General features: G+C 32.8%; 1 protein-coding gene across 1 annotated transcript in view; it reads right to left on the reverse strand.

Annotated features, from left to right (window-relative positions):
- LOC148603022 (mitogen-activated protein kinase kinase kinase 20-like) overlaps window positions 1–14682 on the reverse strand; it is a 45843-nt gene that overhangs the window by 29122 nt on the left and 2039 nt on the right. The window contains exons 2-13 of the mRNA XM_088551279.1: window positions 11829–12027; window positions 10972–11059; window positions 9636–9734; window positions 7566–7631; window positions 6945–6973; window positions 6279–6362; window positions 5207–5260; window positions 4539–4625; window positions 3605–3734; window positions 3110–3161; window positions 1369–1504; window positions 144–188 (exon numbers count right to left, since the gene is read on the reverse strand). Coding sequence (XP_088407405.1) covers window positions 144–188; window positions 1369–1504; window positions 3110–3161; window positions 3605–3734; window positions 4539–4625; window positions 5207–5260; window positions 6279–6362; window positions 6945–6973; window positions 7566–7631; window positions 9636–9734; window positions 10972–11059; window positions 11829–11972 — 1014 coding nt within the window. The 5' untranslated portion in view covers window positions 11973–12027. The remainder of the gene's footprint in view (window positions 1–143; window positions 189–1368; window positions 1505–3109; window positions 3162–3604; window positions 3735–4538; window positions 4626–5206; window positions 5261–6278; window positions 6363–6944; window positions 6974–7565; window positions 7632–9635; window positions 9735–10971; window positions 11060–11828; window positions 12028–14682) is intronic.

Here is a 14682-nt window from a genome sequence, read left to right on the forward strand (position 1 = left end):
ATCACAATTTTAGTAGCACAGATTGGTTCTGGTAATGTTATTGCATAATTTTTCTCTAACAATAAACTATGAGACTAAAAGGAATCCACAATTCCTCAAAAACATTGCATTTTGGTAAATAGTAAATTGAAAACCAAACTTACAACATCAACTTCCCTCCAAGTATTAACATCAAATGATTCCAGGTGCTATAAATTAAAAAAAAGTAAATATTTTTACAGGTAAAGACAAGAAATATACATCAATGTAGCAACTACTTAAATGGATTTTTTTTATGTTATGCACATATCCAACCATGTTAACGGAGTTTATTTCTCCTGTGTGTAATTTTAAAGTGTTTTGTGTTCTCTAATGTTCTGTCAGGTGTTCCCAGTGTTGTTAGGTCCACAGATCTTCCCTCGCTTGTATTTCAGCTGTTGCTATTTCATCCATAATCAAAATTCATGAGAGTGCTTGCAAATAAACTACCCATAAGTAAAAATTTTGATAGGGTACTGCAACATCAATAAAAAAAAAATATCATTTCATAATTTCATCATCTGTCATCATCTCAACCAATCAATACAATGTATCTGTCTCCATTATGTAAAACTGGACTTAAGAAGCTCTCTAAAACTTCTTACCCTACCAGTGCACCTAGTCCCAAGTATTTCTAAAGACTCTTACTCTTCCAATGCACCTGGTCCCAAGTATTTCTAAAGACTCTTACCCTACCAGATCACCTGGTCCCAGGTTTTTGAAAGAGTTTGGGCTATTTCACTTCTTTCTAGTTTTCAGGGTTTTTATTCAGTTTCTGTGTGTTGTTTATTATTCCTTTGGTTTTTATTTGCTTTAGATTTCAGTTTTAATATCATTTCTGATATCATTATTGAGGAACAGAACAAAGTAAAAGAAAATAAAAGAACATGACATTGTTCTATGGTTTTAAAAGAGTAATCAAAGGAACAAAGGTTATAGTGGTAATCAAAAGAATGTAATCAAAAGACCACACATGGAAAACAGACATACACAACAATGAAACCTAAATCTGCACATTTAGCCAAAAGCCCAATTCCACAGACTACAAAGATTGATTCCTTTTATGACAAAATCAATCAAACTTTCTCACAGGCATGAAAGAGGTGTTCAAAGAATAGTCTTGAGACTAGTCGACAAATATACAATTTTTTCAGTCCGTTACATGCTTTATACATATTTAAACTTGCCTCAGCGCCACAAATGTATAAAAATACATAAGCCTGAGAATATTCTTCACTTCCATGGTAACACCAATCAAAGTATTTGAAATCAATGACATCACTAACATTTAAGAATGTTCCCAGACTTGAGTAATTTTTTAAGTTTAATGGGGCCGGGACTTGTACTCACTACAACTTTAAACTGTTTCTCCAAACTTTTCTCTCTTTCCTTTAACTTATGTTCTCTTTCTTTTAATTCTCTCTCTTTAGCAGTGAGGTTTCTCTCTGCTTTCTTCAGTCTATCTAAAGTAGCCTGAATTTCTTTTCTGTAAAAAATAAAAAAAAAATAATGAAAATTCTTGAACCACGAGACCATTGGTGTCCATCAATGTATATGTTTTGCAACTCAATGAAAATAAATAATATGGCTTAAATAAGACAAACAAAAAGCAAGAGGCTCCCAAGACCCTCAATTGCTCACCTGGTTAATTTTTTGCTTTTCAAGGGCAATAGCATTTAACAAGGAGTTGTTCGACAATTTTGACTCCAGAAGACTTTGGTAGGACTTATCATAAGGATCATTTCATCAATTGAAAGTATCATTGACTGAAAACTGCTAAAAACATAATTTTTTGCCTTTCAAGGGCAATAACTCTTACATGGAGTCGCCTACACAACTTTAATCCCTGGAGACTTTTGTAGGCCTTATAATAAGAATCATTACAGCAACTGAAAGTTTCATTCTATCTATTATAGTTTTCAAAATATTGGTTGAAAACTGTAAAAAAAGGCAACAACTCTTACTTACATGGCGTTATCTGACAACTTAGATCCCTTGGAAACTTTTATAGGCCTTATAATATGGATCATTTCAGAAATTGGAAGATACTGGCTAAACCTAATGGTTTTGGAGATATATGCAAAAAACTACAGTCTGACCCAAATGTTCTTTTTTCAATAATGGCTGACAGGTTCTTTAACCGATCAAAAATCCAAATGCCCATTTCATTTAGGATACCCTAAAAAACAAAAATACCAACTTTCATTGAATTCTGTTCTGTAGTTTCTGATTTTTGAAAATAATAACATCAAAACAGCAAAAAGCATCCAAAAATGGCAATAACTCCAACATGGGTCAACAGATTTTCACTAAAATTTGACCACAGATAGATCTCATCATACTGAATACTTTTATCCTCATCAGAATTTGGTAAAACCTGACAGTTTTGCAGATATATGAAAAAATCTGCTGTCTGACCCCTATGTTCTATTTTTAGTAATTGCAGCCATGTTTTTTAACCTATCAAAGATCCAAACACTCGTTTTGTTTAGGGTACCCTAAAAAAAATACAAACTTTCATTGACTTCTGTTCCGACAGTAGTTTCCGAGAAGATTTAAAAGTAATAACATCAAAAACAGCAAAAAGCGTCTAAAAAGGGCAATAACTCTTAACATGGGTGAAAAGATTTTCACCAAAATTTGACCATAATTAGATACTCATCATGCTGAATACTTTTACTCTATCTCAGAATTAGATTAAACCTACATTGTAACAGTTTTGGAGATATATGAAAAAATCTGCTGTCTGACCCCTATGTTCTATTTTTTTGTAATGGATGACATGTTTTTTGACAGATCAAAAATCCAAACACTCATTTTGTGCAGGATACTCTAAGGAACAATCATATAAAGTTTCATCCAAATCCATACAGTAGTTTCAGAGGAGAAGATGTTTGAAGAAATTGTTAAAAATGACGACGGAAGCCAAGTGATGGCAGTAGCTCACATAAAAAACCCTCATAGTGCACATTTGACAGATGGCAGAAATTCAAAACACATTTTTAGTCAGGCCTACAGAATTCTATTTCATAGCAAAAAGGGTTTTATAATTACTTATTAAAACTGATATAGAATTTCATTTATTTTTTACCTCCAATCTTCTCTGTGTTGTAAAAAAGAGTTTGTCTGATCTGGAATGGAGTCTGAAAATACAAATGATAAATAATGCTGTGTCACTCACTTTTTTTCAAAAGGCAAAGCCAAGCAGAATAGATAGATTGATAAAATCATTACAGTTTAGCATCAATGCTGATTATATTACCAATCAAAAATTTTGAAACTAAAAAACTCTATTTGGTACTATTTTTCTGATCAGATTTTTCTTTTTCTCTTTTTATCTACCCCCGGTTGTGACATTTCATGAGCAACTCACTAGGAGTTTCTGAAAGAGAAGAGTCCATGTTCCCAGTTTTTATTGGAGCCTGGGTTGCACATTTTCTTTGTACATGTAATTTTGGTTATTTCCTGTTCTTTGATGTGTGTGTCTTGTTCTCTGTCTAGTCTTATAGTTGGAATATATTCTTTTGGTTTCCTTGATTACTCTCAAACAAAAAATTATAAACAACTTTTACCACAACATACATACCATCATGAGAAATAGAATGTAGTCTGGACAGAATATCTCTGAATGTCGGTCGTTTCTTTGGTTCCAGTTCCCAACATTGCTTCATTAAGACAGAGAAACATGGAGGGCAGGTACTGGGAATGGTCAGTCTCTGAAAGTATACAAATCAAAGCTGAACCTTGATGTGTTGAACTTGGAAGAGTCGAAATCTTGGATAAGTCGAACAAATTTCAAAGTCCCAGAAAAACTTCCAATACAATTTTACCTTGGATGACTTGAACTTGGATGAATTGTAATCTCAAATAACTGAAGGTTTTCAAACAGACCCCTTGATAGAACTTTGAGGTTTACTAAACCTGATGTCTCAAAGTCAACTAATTAGTCGGAAAACTGACTGCTTTATTACAAACCATGATAGAAGTATGTTTTTACAACGATTAGCGTGGTTTTTGAAAATCATGTGTATAAAATACACACAGTAAAACATATTTTAAGTTGTTATATAAGTGCAAAAACAAAAAGTTCCATATCAACCCTCAACGTATATGATATTACGCTAGATTTATATCAGTGATTTTCCAACTGTTTTTTAAAGGTGACTGCCTTTCAATTTCGGAAAAAACATCTTTCTTAACAAGAGAAGAGAAGCAAATTTTGGAGTTAAAATAGAAAACTTTCCACATTACTTGGTAAGTCCTGACCTAACTTGTTATACTGAAAACAAATCAAAGCAGGATTTGGGAATTATTGGGGGGAAAATTGGGAAAAAAATCATGCTTTTGACATAGAGAAACAGCCTTATTATAACTGTAATTCATATTAAAGTTATATTTTGCAAACCATATGATTCTCATGTCTGGCACTTTCAGCTGTGTAGGAAGTATATACTGTGGTAATTTTGTTTTTTTAGTTATAATTTTGTCTTATAAAGTTTAGATTGACATAAACAACACACCTCTCCGCTCTCTACAACTAGCCAAGCAACTTGGAATCCTTCTATACCTTTGAAAGGTACTTCATGAGTAAGTAGTTCCCATAAAACCTATGAAATAATATCATGTAAGTATTGGCAAAAAAATTACTGAAGCATCCAGAATAAGATAGTTAAAAAAAACATCCAAACCCAAGTACATGGTCTGAATATAAAGCAGGAAACAAAGAAGATCTATATATAAAACGTAGTGAACAAAATAAAAAAAATTTAATTCTTAAGGGGGTAGACCTGGGGTAAAGGACACAACTCTTACAAATCATTGGAACATTTGAATTCAGCATTTTACATCAATCTTAGGTAAGCATCTAATTAACTTGGATTCATTTTGTTCTGCTTCAAACGAAAGCTTGAGAGGCTATGGTGAAATTGAATATGATACAAACATACCAATGATTTCAAAGGTTATGTCCCTTACCCTAGGTCTACCTCCTTAAGTAATTTCTCCTGTGGACTAACAATTTGAAGTCATCCACAGTAGGTTCATTTAATAATAATACTGTGAAATAATATGGTTTCATAAAGTTCTTGTTCATACAATTTTACTATGTATTACATTTTTGAAAATCTAAGATTTTGTGTAATAAAGTATCAAATCCACGTATTTGGCCTTAAATTGGTCCTGAACTTACCACTCCATAGGACCAGGTATCACAAGACTCTGAAACAGGCTGACTCTGTATTACCTGCAAAGAAATATGTTATGACATAGAGATACATTTACAAAATTTGAAAATTAAGATGCAAGCCTTGTGCTAGGTATACTCCCTCTTTTACAGGAAATTGATATTGGACAGCAGAAAAAAAATACAAAGCCATACACCAAATTTGAAATCAATCGATCCAGAGGGAACTGAGATTTTTGTGACAAAAATTTTGATGTACAGTTAGACGGCGGTATAATTATGTGTCAGTTTCTGTAAGAATCAGGCAGTGGGTGAAACATGGTATAAAAAAACCAATTTAAAGTTTAATTTGACTATTTACACCATCAGAATCAAGGAAAAAAGACAAGACTTTCCGTATCATTTTGGTAAACTGAGTTATAATAATTTCATTGAAATGTCCTGAAAAAATGAACATTTCAAGGGCAGATAACTCTGTCAAAAACCTAATTTTCCTAACATTTTACTGAAAAAATTCTGAACAAATCCAGTAATGCAAAGATCAAATAATGGTCTTCTCAATAGTGAAAGCATCATTGCATGAAATTATGTGGCCAAATTGGGGGGTTTTTGACATGAATGTTTCTGATTTGCCCCATTTTGCCCGATTCTTACAAAAGCTTACACTTAAGGAGGTAGACCTAAGGTCAGGGACACAACTCTTAAAAATCATTGGGAGTTTGTATTCAGCATTTTAAATCAATCTTATGTAAGCATCTGATTAACTTGGATTCATTTTATTCTACTTCAAATGAAATCTTGAGAGGCTTTGGTGAAATTGAATATGATGCAAACATATCACTGATTTCATGACTTGTGTCCCTTACCCTAGGTCTACCTCCTTAAGAATGGCATGTGATTTCAGTAGCAACAATGTATTTTTCTTATTGAATTATAGAAATGTTGATTTTGACTAAAAGAAAAGCAAAGATTGGAATATCTTTTATACAGAAATTCACATAATTTTTAACCAATCATGATTTTTTAAGTAATACTGATGTTAGAAGTCAGAGTTTAATTTCTTCTGTAATCATTTTACCTCAGGAGCCATCCAGGGGAATGTTCCTGCGAGTGACATCTTAGTGGTACTACCCATAAACTTTGAAGCACCAAAATCACAAATCTACAAGAGACAAAACTGTTAGCATAAATAGTAAAATGAACTAAAATATAGAAGCCAAATAGTGACCACACTTAATACCATAGGATTTCAAATTGATTGTCTACAACTTTGTGCAGGTATAATTGTTTTTTAATAGAAAGCATTTAAAAAAAAATGGCTGGGTTGCTGTAAATAGGAATCAGATGTACAACAGACCTGAAATCATACCCCACAATATGGGATCCGACACTGAAGTTACGAACTAAATATCTGATGGCTGTGATTTACAGTTGCTAAGAAATATGTAACTACAATATTTTCCCTGACCACCCATCCACACCAATCTATACGCCGATCTGCATGAGTTTATTCAGCCAAAAAATTACAGTTGATAGAAGTCATAGACGTCAAAGAAGTCAGCAATACTGTTGACCTTTTCCAAAACTACTCCATCCTCTTTTAATTGCGAAAATGTGTATAATTTCAAAATTTTGAAATATGGAAAATGTTATCCCTATCAACATATGGCCCTTAACAAGGCTAAAACTGGAAATCTGTGATTAAACGAAAGGCCCTAATACCTATGTAACAATCAACACTTACCTTACAGACTTCATTTCTCGATATTACCACTGCAAATAAACATGTAGTACAATATCAGTAAAGTTTTGGGAAGCCAAATTAAAAGGATTGAAAGTCTAAGACCTACGTTAATAAAAATTAAATGACCTAGGTAAGAAAATGACAGTCTTTGACATTGACATCAAACCTACACTAATTTCCCCCCTGAGAATTGTTGATGAACTGTATCATTTAACACTAGTATTAACTACACATGACCAAATGAGAGTGATAAGTTATTAAATTTGGTGAAAAATTCTATCATATAAAATTTCAAATATTTTATTTTATTTTAAGTGTTTTGACCACTCCTCAATTCCAAGCTGATTCCTGCTTTTCTATGCGGCCAAAATAAATTGTGGGTTTTCTATTTCACCTCCAAAAAAAATCAGGTAAAACATTTTTTTTTTTCATAATAATACTTTACTTTTTTTATTCTTCCTAAACGAAGAAATTGTGACCTGAACAAAAAAATTGTAATTAAAATGTTTTGAATCTATGTAAGAAACGAAGGAAGGGTCGGGAATCCCAAAACACACCATTAATTCATTTTGGCCTGATGCATATGAACATGGGATTCTAAATTCTGGACATTTCACTTACCATTTTTAGACTTCAAATCTCTATGGATTATTTTTGTTGGTGCCTCTTCATGGAGATAGTTCATGCCTAATAGAAAGAAAAGCACATTAAATCTGCAAGGCCTTATCAAACTAGTTTAACCCTACCACAGATTTCAAACACCTGTCCACAGTCAGGAGATGTTGGTCATTTATGTGTCATTGTGACATCATTTTACTTTGCAGTTTGATTTTGATGAATAGTCATCATTCTGTTACTATGGATTTCATTACTTTTGATGTCGCAACCTTTCAGAGCTTACTAATAGGTGTGATTACACTTGTTGGAGACTTTGGAGATCTCCAAATTTATCTACAATTTTAACTTAAGTTATACAAGGGTGCATGTTTTACATTTCACCCTATCTGTTCTTTTTTCTTTTGTATTATTAACAAGAAGCATGCTTTTCTTTTTTCCTTTTCATTTTCATTAAGATACTGAATTAAATACTGTTTTATGATATGTCTTTGTTTTTTGTGCTTGCCATTTTTTATAAGCTCGGAAGCATTTGGAGGGAAATCACTAGGCATTAAAGAAACCACATGTGCACCACAAATTACAAGGTTGAAATCTATAATGCTTTAACTATAGTCCAAGTCACCTCAAATTGTTTGCGGTTTTTTGCGTTTATTTTTGTAATTACTCGACGGTTCCTTTCAAAAACTTGCCATTTTATTCATGTCGTTCTGTACTACGATTCCCTTACAATTATTTTTCGTTCTTACCTCCGAGATTGAAAAAATTCAAAAATTATTTTTCCTACGAGAATTTTGCATTGAATGTATTGTTTATCCATCATCTTGTTTCTATCGATATTTTGAAATGTTCCCTATTATATCACAATTGAAGAGCTGAAATACCATGATTTCCCGCCATATTTCTGCTCTTTACCTTTAGTAAAAGACAAAACCAGAAGTTCCGAATGAAAATGCTACAACTGGTACTTAATAAGAGTCTTAGCACATAAAGTAATAAATTAGCAGGGAACCAGAAATATGGCGGGAAATCATGTTATTTCACCTCTTCAATTGTGAGATAATAGGGAACATTTCAAAATATCCATAGAAACAAGATGGCGGATAAACAATACATTCAATGCAAAATTCTCGTAGGAAAAATAATTTTTGAATTTTTTCAATCTCGGAGGTAAGAACGAAAAATAATTGTAAGGGAATCGTAGTACAGAACGACATGAATAAAATGGCAAGTTTTTGAAAGGAACCGTCGAGTAATTACAAAAATAAACGCAAAAAACCGCAAACAATCTGAGGTGACTTGGACTATAGAAAATTTACAAAATGATTTCATATGATCACAAATCTTCAGAAAAAATAGATTATTGCTGTTTTTAACTACAAAGGAAAAAATTGCAACATATGTTTTCATGTGCTTTAAAACATATGTAAACATATAAACCAATATGGAAATTTATGTATTTCGTGCTTATAAAATAACATGGAAACAAAAAGTTTTTCTAAATTATATGAAAACCATGCATTTTTATACATTAAGTCCTATAGAAAACATAAAATAGGGTTTGTAAGTCTCTTTCTAGTTTCAGTTTCTGTTCCGGAATTTCCAATGTAGAACACATTGAAATCCAAAGACCAATCTGCATTTTAATGTTTACTTCCGGGAAATTGAAACGCTGCATCACAATGCAAAATCTTCTATTTCATGCTTTTCTTAACATTTTTATCTTGTAGAACTCGATATTTTTCATGTTTTATCAGTATTTTTACACAAGAAAGATATTTTGCTTTTTATATTGAACTCAATGTTATGTTAAAGACGAATCCCCATGCATTTGAATGGTAAACAAGGACCCATTCTCGTGAAACCACAGAGTCACGTAACGAGACTTACATACCCTATTACCATTTGATTTTTACTTATCTGTTTTTCATGAATTAATTTGTTAGTTCTAAACATATATTTTTCGTACATTTTTCATTGTGGTCCTAATCATATGAAAAACATATATGAGAAATATTAGTTTTTTCAGGTGTTTATTAAACATATGTTGCAATTTTTCCTGTTTCCTTATGTTACCTTGTGCTATCTCTCTGGCCCATCTAACTATGTGGGCAAAATCTAGCATATTTTTATCTTTCTTTAGATATTCATAAAGGGAACCATTTTCGGCAAATTCTGTAAAAAGAAGCGAAATTAAGAACATCATGACTTAGCATTAAACAAGAGCATGAATGTTAAAAAAAAATGAACACTTGGTATCAACTGCATGCATATTTATATATATTCATCAAAATATATTGAAAGTTTAGATATAATGCAAAAGAAGGATGAGGACTCAACTAAGTTTTATCCTTTTCATGCCTGTTTAAGGAAGCAGACCTAGGGTAAGGGACATAACTCATGAAATCAGTGATATGTTTGTGTTATATTCAATTTCACCAAAGCCTCTCAAGCGTTTGTTTGAAGCAGCATAAAATGAATCCAAGTTAATTAGATGCTTACTTAGGATTGATATAAAATGCTGAATACAAGCATTCCAATGATTTTTAAGAGTTGTGTCCCTTACCCTAGGTCTCCCTCCTTAAACAATAAAATATTTTTAAACTAACCTAACAGACAGACCATAAATGTATTACAATACATCCATTGTAGAGGGTACAAAATGCCAATTTAAGAAGCTGTCTAAACCAAAAAATCTTGCACCGTGTGTGATTTATTGGTCAAAAAGTTACATTTTTCATTTTCTTATATATTGTTAAAATAACTTCAGAGAATTAAAATGTAGTACAGGTTTAATACAATGTGTCCAATAGTGATACGAAAAAATCAATAAAATGCACTACTGTAAACATATAAATTCTTGCAGAAGCTAATTTTTACAGTTTCTAGAAAGTCAACATTTTTGCAAGTATTAATTTTCGCGGTTTATAAGGTTCAAGAAAGAAAATCTTTTCAAAAATCTCTGCAGTGTTTGATTCCTCATTCAATCAGTTATTTTAACATTAATATTTCAATAAATTAAAAATATTAAATTTTTATTGACAGTTCTCAGCATGTGTATTTAACGGTAGTCTTTTATCGGTGATTACCTGTAGTGTGTGTTTGACACTTACATTTTGTTCTTTTTGTGAATATAATGTTTGCAAAGTAACGATTTTTATTCTTCGATGTGACAGGTACTATATGTATATGGCAATTGACACAAATCATTATATACACAAGATCATGAATTTAGAAATTATAACACACATGCTTTTACCATATAAGTTTTTATAATAGTCTTGGTATGAAGTCATACTTGATTGTATTGAATGATACATGAGTTATATCAAAAATTAAAGATTTTTTTTAATAATCACTGAAAATTCAAATTTTGTCTAGTTCTTACAAAGACTGGTACTAAAACACAAACCTGTGACTAGACAACAGTTGGGTTCTTCAGTAACAGCTCCATAAAACTGGATAATGTTTCTGTGACTTAGCACACTTAGAACATTGGCCTACAAAATATGTTTAAGTTTGTACAATTGTATGATCTTAGAATATTTTATAAAACAAACAGGACATTGAAAAGTGCAAAGTTGCTCCTTGACAGTAAAGTTTAGGAGTCCAACATTGACCTTGAATTTGAAAATCATAAGAGCAAAACCATGTGTGTGTACTTAATTGGATCTTAATTGAAACAATACAGGGACAAAGAGCTAAGACTTCCTAATGATATGTCCCTTATCCTTCGGAATAACATAAATAAATCATATATAAATTAACATATTTTGTGCATACATTGGGCAAAAAAAACTTGGTCCAAATCTCTTGATTTCAACAGTTTTAGGACAAGCTACCCTAGGGGTGCAAATGTACATATAGCTGCCCCTGTTCAGTTCAACTTCGGTGGTCAATAGTTACTACTGAAATACCTATAAGGCTCTCAGTCTTCATCTAACACCAACCATGGTCAAGTTTGGTGGGCAACACTAACTATTGCATTAACTCTCTTAACACAAACCCTGGTCAACTTCAATGGGCAACAATTACTATTGTACTAGCTCTCTAACAACCCTAGTCAACTTTGGTGGGCAACAATATCTGTTGCCTTTCCTCTTTATTTGACACCTATTAGGGTCATGTTGGTGGACAACAGTCACTACAGCATTACTTCGTTATTTAACATCTAACCAGGCCAACTTTTGTGGGCAATAACTACTATTACCTCTTTATTTAACACCTATTAGGGTCAACTTTACTTGGCATCAATTACAAATGCCTTACCTCTTTATCTAACACCAACAGTTTCTTTACAGCAACTATCATATTTTCTGATTTCCATTTTGCCCTGTAAACACTGCCAAATGTACCACCTCCACATCTCTCATAGAATTCTAGGTCATCAAACTCTATTTCATAAAACGACATCTTTCAATAATCTTATGCACTAATTCTCAAAACTGGTTGCCTTCTTTACCCCATTCTGAAATTAAAAAAAAGAAAATACTTGCCTGTATTTAATCTTACCCTCACAGCAGGATGACCTGTAAATTTCAGCATGTTTCAGCATGCATCATACTTTTAGGCATTCTGTTTCTTCATGACAAGAAGTCAGAAAATAGCTTGCCAGACAACCTCTAGCATTTATAAAGAAGGGTTATAATTAGTGTTGGTCCAACTCAGAACTTAAACGACCAATTTAAAGTTGGTTATCTGCATCTGAAAACATGTGGTTGTAACTAGAATTTTAAATACTGATTTTCATGTATTTTAACATATTTATATACTATTTATCTACTATGGGGTTATTAACATCCTAGACTACTTCAACAGGCATGCACTTATGGTTAGTAATCTACTTACTGGTTCAAGAATGGAATTAATACATTATTGGTGCTTTTATCGAGGTTTGTGTCTGTTATATTAACACACAAGGTTGCTATTTCATAGTATATTTAACTTTTTAATTTTCTACTCATTTCTGACACCATATAGGTATACACTGAAACCGATTTTTTTTAATTTCCACCAGTGGGTGGCTGCAAAAAATTACTGGTAACTAGTCAAAGGCCAAAAATAAATAATTGTTTGTTTCTCCAAACCCAACCCTATCAAGTCGTGTGGGTAGGTAGGTAGGTTAAATATTTCATTTTTTTTTTTGGGGGGGGGGGGGGGGGAATTTATTTTTTGGTACTTGTAAATAGGAAATTACAAACCAGCAATATAGGCTAGAATTTTAAGTTCTACGGTGTATCAATTTATCATTTTCCTCATGTCAGATGTCAAATAAAAATCATTTATATTATTGGATTTCTCTTAGGCGGTATTTTGCCAATAATAATGCAGTCTTTGCACACTGGTAACACAATATAATGTGTTTTAAGGGTCTCCTTGTCCTTTTTTGTCCCAACAGCTGCACAGAAGGCGAAGAAAACTATACTATTTAGTACTGAGTTATATACATGTATTGTTTGTTTGTTTGTTGGGGTTTAACGTCCGAGCAGCAATATTTCAGCTATATTCAGACGATGAACATGAAATTGATGATAAAATGAACATGAAATAATGATGAAATGAAAAAGGGATGGGACACAAGGACAATGGGGTAGACAAATCTTGATTGCCACTGGAAATAGGGAGAGGTGGGTAGGGTTGGACAATTTAGCCTCCTGTGGCTGAGCCCTGTGGTTCCTACTCTGGGAGAATACCACAGTAGGGTTCTTTAACCTGCGAGGAACATGGCATCTTTCCCAACACAGTACACCACTATGGTTTGCGGCCAGGTTTTCCGTATTATAGCCTGACAACCCCAGCATGTAACACGCCAGGGGTACCCCATTCCACCACCTGGGGCACACATCCCATTTGCTCTGTGGACAGAGCGCCCTAGCCCCCGGCTAGGGTTCTGAGCACTATTAAGTCGCCTTTTACGACAAGCTTAGCGCTGCTACAGGCCTATTCTTTTGACACCCGGACCTGCATGGGGCTATATATACATGTAGCTAGCTTTACACAAATACTCAGACAAAAAAAACAGATGCTGAAGTAAAACATGGTTTATAATTATTATCCACCATTATCATTCAACTCAGGATATCATGTTTACTACAAAAACCAAATACCGTTGAAAATTAAGTAGCTGTCTTTGTAAGAATCATGCAAAATCTGAAAAATGTGATACGTCAAAAAAAAGCTACCTATTATTATTTTTGTAATTAGGTTGTTTATGGGTCTATACTATGAAATGTGTGATTATTCATTCAAATCTGCCTGCTCTTGGGAGATAATCCACATTGGAAATCCAGTAGATTCTATTGTATTTGACTGCCATTTACAGAGTTATCTCCCTTAATTTTGAAATCTACAGAGCATTCTATACAATTTTGATCTCCTAAGAGCACGGGTTATATGAAAAACCACATGTTAATTTCTGTTTACAATGACATTTCAACAAAATATCAAAAATAAAAATATGTAGCCTTTTTACCCATGAATCACATTTTATATGATCCTTAGGTGGAGTACTACTTAAGTAAATGTAAATAAAAAATAGCAGGAAAATAACAGCAATTTTGAAAATGGCTGCTCCAATCAAATTTTCAAAATCACCATTCAACTCCGGATAACATGTTTTCCTACATGTACCAATTTTAATTGAAATCCAAATAAGTTTTCAAATGCTGTCCAAAAATGGCAGTAATTTTGATATGCTACCAAGTGTTGGTCAAAAGTGGGTATCATGCACTAAAGAACGGTGAATGATAATTGATTCCATGGTGCATGGAAAATAAAAGTGAATAAATCACTTAGTTCGTGGGAATAAGAAAGTCACATGCACAATTAAATATGTATCTGAAAAAAAAATGGACAAGGATAAACCTAGTACAATTGACATAGTATGACATCCTCAGTGTCGAGTGATCTGAAACATGTTTTATCAGTATGTTGTAAAAGAATTTTACAAAATTATCATGCCGATGGTATGGTCTAAAATGTGTAACCCGTACCCATACCAACTTCTCCCCATACCCGAATACTTTTTGCCAATTTCTTCATTATCACTTGGTGTTTCCAGCTGAAAGTTGCCTTGGTACACATTTACAAAATGACATGATGGTTAGGCTAGAATTAATGATTT

The sequence above is a fragment of the Perna viridis genome, chromosome 11, assembly GCF_037379345.1.
Source record: "Perna viridis isolate PV_CMFRI_1.1 ecotype Kerala chromosome 11, ASM3737934v1, whole genome shotgun sequence".
Taxonomy (NCBI): domain Eukaryota; kingdom Metazoa; phylum Mollusca; class Bivalvia; order Mytilida; family Mytilidae; genus Perna; species Perna viridis.